At 37.4% G+C, this 2,946-nt stretch overlaps 1 protein-coding gene across 1 annotated transcript in view; it reads left to right on the top strand.

Annotated features, from left to right (window-relative positions):
* Kiaa0586 (KIAA0586 ortholog) overlaps positions 1–2,946 on the top strand; it is a 106,186-nt gene that overhangs the window by 48,288 nt on the left and 54,952 nt on the right. The window contains exon 19 of the mRNA XM_013017235.1: positions 1,719–1,912. Coding sequence (XP_012872689.1) covers positions 1,719–1,912 — 194 coding nt within the window. The remainder of the gene's footprint in view (positions 1–1,718; positions 1,913–2,946) is intronic.

The following is a 2,946-nucleotide window of genomic DNA, read 5'->3' as shown; positions in this document are numbered from 1 at the left end:
CTTCCTTCCTTCCCTTTCTTCCTTCCTTCCCTTTCTTCTTTCCTTCCTTCCTTTTCTTTCTTTCTTTCTTCTGATCCTAAGGCTTGAACTCAGGGTCTCGGTGTTGTCCCTGAACTCCTATTGTTTTGCTCAAGGTTACTGCTCTACCACATGAGCCAGAGCACCATGTAGATAAGAGTCTCATAGACTTTCCTAACTGGCTTTTTGAATCATGATCTGAGTAGGTAGGATTACAGGCTGGAGCCACCAGCACCTGGCTTCTTTCCATTTCTTTTCAACCCTCTCTCCAGCCTGTCCCTTCTACATTTTAATACATTTATCTATTGAATATTGTGGTAGTTGTTGTTTATATTGGAAAAAGTTGGAAATAGTCCAAAATCCAAGAGGAGCTCCCATATGGAGGGCAAATTATAGAAATGATAGAAATAATAAAATGCAAGGAGGGAAAATGGAGGAGAAAGTAAAATATGAAAAATAGGAGAAGAGATAATAGAATATAAAATTAATTGAAATTACATTAAAATAAAAATTGTATATTTTTTATATTTCTCTGACTTTTGGAACTGACTAGTTTTGGTTTTAGTAATAAAAAAATGAAATTTTATTTTAGATGTCAGAATTGACCCGAGTTGAGTTAAAGACAAGATAAATTCAGTTTAGGTTATTTTCATGTAACAATGACTGCATGGGAATGGTTTTGTTTACTTTTAAGTGTTTATGGAAATTTCATAATAAATTTTTTTAAATATCAGAAATAACTTTTGAATATTACCTGATGATGAAAGTAATACTGTAAAGTGATCTAATTGCATACTTAATATGAAATAGATTTTATAAGAACAAAATGGTATTTGGGAAAAAGTTGCTTTTTTTGGTCAGTCATGGGGCTTGAACTTTGGGCCTTAGCGCTGTCCCTCAGCTCTTCAGCTCAAGGCTAGTGCTCTACCACTTGAGTCACAGTGCCACTTCCAACTTTTTCTGTTTATGTGGTGCTAAGGAATTGAACCCAGGACCTCATGCATCCAAGGCAAGCTCTCTACCACTGAGCTACCTTCTCAGCCCCGGGAAAAAGTTTTAAGATGGTAAATTTCCTAAATTTCTAAAGGGAGATATTAATAATGTTTATTAGTAATTCAGTCACAATCAAGTTTTCTGGGGTTTTTATGACTATAGAGAGTGAATATTGATATTTTGTTCTGGTTTTTATGATGATGGTGATCAAATCCAGGGCCTCACAAATGCTAGGCAAGTACTGTACCACTGAACTATATCTTCAGCTCAAATATTTGGTTTTAAAAGGACAAACTAATAATGCAATTAAGGATTCTTCAATTGTGGTTTGTATAGTTAATAAGTATTTTATACTCAAAAATATAACCTAATTCAGAATGTTTGTTAATTTAGAAATGGTTCATTTGTGTAGTTTAGTGCTCAGCCTAAACCAGTGTTTGAAAATGTTGAAGGGGGGCTGGGAAGATGGCTCAGTGGTAGAGCGCGTGCCTTGCATGCCTGAGGCCCTGGGTTCGATTCCTCAGCACCACATAAGCAAAAAGAAAAAAAAAGCCGGAAGTGGTGCTGGGCTCAAGTGGTAGAGCGCTAGCCTTGAGCTGAAGAGCTGAGGGACAGTGGCCAGGCCCAGAGTTCAGCCCCCATAACTGGACCAAAAAAAAAAAAAGAAAATGTTGAAGAAATCTATGTGTCTTTTTTCTTGTTACCAGGAAGAAGAAACACGTGATGAAATTCCAGAATGTTCTGAACCAATGTTGGAGTTTAACAGAAGTGTTAAAGTTCTTTCTACAAAATATAATGGTCCTCCATTTCCACCAGTTGTTTCTACATTTCAGCCAACTACTAATATTCTAGAGAAAGTAATAGAGAAAAAAGAAACATTGGAAAATGACTTAGTTCAGTGGTGAGTTTACAATGATATTTGTTTGATAAGAATCATAGTAGCAAATATAACTGTAAAGTATAAATTGTAGTTGAGAAACTTCCTTATCTTTTTTTATTATTAAATTTTTCCTTTGTGAATGTCAATGAAAATTATTTGATATAATGCCTATTTATTTATTTATTTATTTTGGTCATGGGGCTTGAACTCTGGGCATGGGTGCCATCCCTGAGCTCTTCAGCTCAAGGCGAATGCTCTGCTACTTGAGTCACATCGCCACTTCTGGTTTCTGGTGCTTAATTGGAGATGAGTCTCACAGACTTTCCTGCCTGGGCTGGCTTTGAACCCTGAATCCTCAGATCTCAGCCTCCTGAGTAGCTAGGATTACAGGTGTGAGCCACCAGTGCTCAGTGATACAATGCTTTAAAATTTATTTTGCTCTTGAATATTTTTTCCTGGGCTATCTTCTAGAACAAAAGAAGCTGTTATTTGAATAACAGAAGCCTTAAAAATGGAGATGTTCTGGCTACACCTGTAATCCCAGCTACTCAGAAGGTGAAGATAGGATTAGGGTTTGAGGCTAGCCCAGGCAAAGTTAGCACAAGATGCTTTCTGAAAACAGACTAAAAGTAAAAAAGGACTTAAGGTGTGGTCAAGGGCAAGACTATAAGTTCAGTCTCCAGCAGTGCAAATAGAAAGTACATGTTCCTTATTGTAGTGATTCACTTCCAGAATATAGTGATTCACTTCCAGAATGTATTCTAAGGAAATAATTATAGCTCTGTTACTCAGCCAGATAATACCAACACTGAAAAAGGCAAACAGCAAAAGGTGGTAAGAATACATTACTTGGTTATTACATGTGAATATGAAACTGATTCTTATTATATCCTTACCTTTACTTGTAAGTAACCTTAAGGAAGTTAGGACAGAGGAGTGATTTTTTTTGGGGGGGGTCTGGTGTTGGCGCCTGAACTCTGGGCCTGGGCGCTGTCCCTCAGCTCTTCAGCTCAAGGCTAGCGCCCTACCACTTGAGCCACAGAGCCACTTCCGGC

This window comes from Dipodomys ordii, unplaced genomic scaffold (assembly GCF_000151885.1).
Source record: "Dipodomys ordii isolate 6190 unplaced genomic scaffold, Dord_2.0 Scaffold2, whole genome shotgun sequence".
Taxonomy (NCBI): domain Eukaryota; kingdom Metazoa; phylum Chordata; class Mammalia; order Rodentia; family Heteromyidae; genus Dipodomys; species Dipodomys ordii.
The sequence above is the reverse complement of the archived record's forward strand: the minus strand, read 5'-3'. Positions and strand labels throughout refer to the sequence as shown.